The 670-nt window shown below is 72.4% G+C and overlaps 1 protein-coding gene across 1 annotated transcript in view; it reads right to left on the reverse strand.

Annotated features, from left to right (window-relative positions):
* EMIHUDRAFT_218810 (hypothetical protein) overlaps positions 1 to 670 on the reverse strand; it is a gene marked incomplete at both ends in the record, with an annotated part of 4185 nt that overhangs the window by 2716 nt on the left and 799 nt on the right. Inside the window, 2 exons of the mRNA XM_005759129.1 lie at positions 134 to 373; positions 512 to 647. Coding sequence (XP_005759186.1) covers positions 134 to 373; positions 512 to 647 — 376 coding nt within the window. The remainder of the gene's footprint in view (positions 1 to 133; positions 374 to 511; positions 648 to 670) is intronic.

Below are 670 nucleotides of genomic sequence, written 5' to 3' on the forward strand. Positions count from 1 at the left end.
GGGGAGAGGGTGGTGGGGGGAGAGTGGGGGGCGGCGAGGGCGCCCGGGCGGAGATGGAGAGGCGGGGAGGGCGGCGGAGCATGCCCCCGTGAGAGAGGCCAGACGGTGTGGGAGAGAGCAGAGAGTCGCACACCTTTGTGTCCGTCACTTCGGCCGCGATCTTGGAGTGGGCCGTGGCGGTCGTGCAGACCGTCTCGCTCCTCGTGGAGCCCGAGGCCTCGATCGGATCCTCAGAGACGCAGAGCTCGGCGAGCGGCTGCTGCGGCGGCTCCGCGCACCACACTGGGGCGCCGCCGCCGCCGCACGTGACACCGAGGGAGTTGACGGTGGAGTCGGCGAGCGAGCCGTCGCCAACGATGGCCGCGCCGGCAGCCTCGCCAACGGAGGCGAGCTCGGCGTCGGCCGCGGCGCCGATGGGCTTTAGGGTGGTCGGGGCGGCGGCGCGCGAGGCGGCGCCGCTGATCTTGGAGAGATAGGCCGGGATGGAGAAGGTTGGATGGAAGGTGGCGACGTCCGGACGGGCACCGAACAGCGCCCCCCCACCCCCGAGGACGTCTTGGTGGAGCAGGAGCTCCGCGGCCTCGTTGGGTTTGCGCGAGGCAGACGCCGCGAGTGCGAGCGTCGGCGCGTCGGTCTCGAGCTTGGTGCTGAAGTCGGTGCGGTGCGCGTT

Source organism: Emiliania huxleyi (genome assembly GCF_000372725.1).
Source record: "Emiliania huxleyi CCMP1516 unplaced genomic scaffold EMIHUscaffold_81, whole genome shotgun sequence".
Taxonomy (NCBI): domain Eukaryota; phylum Haptophyta; order Isochrysidales; family Noelaerhabdaceae; genus Emiliania; species Emiliania huxleyi.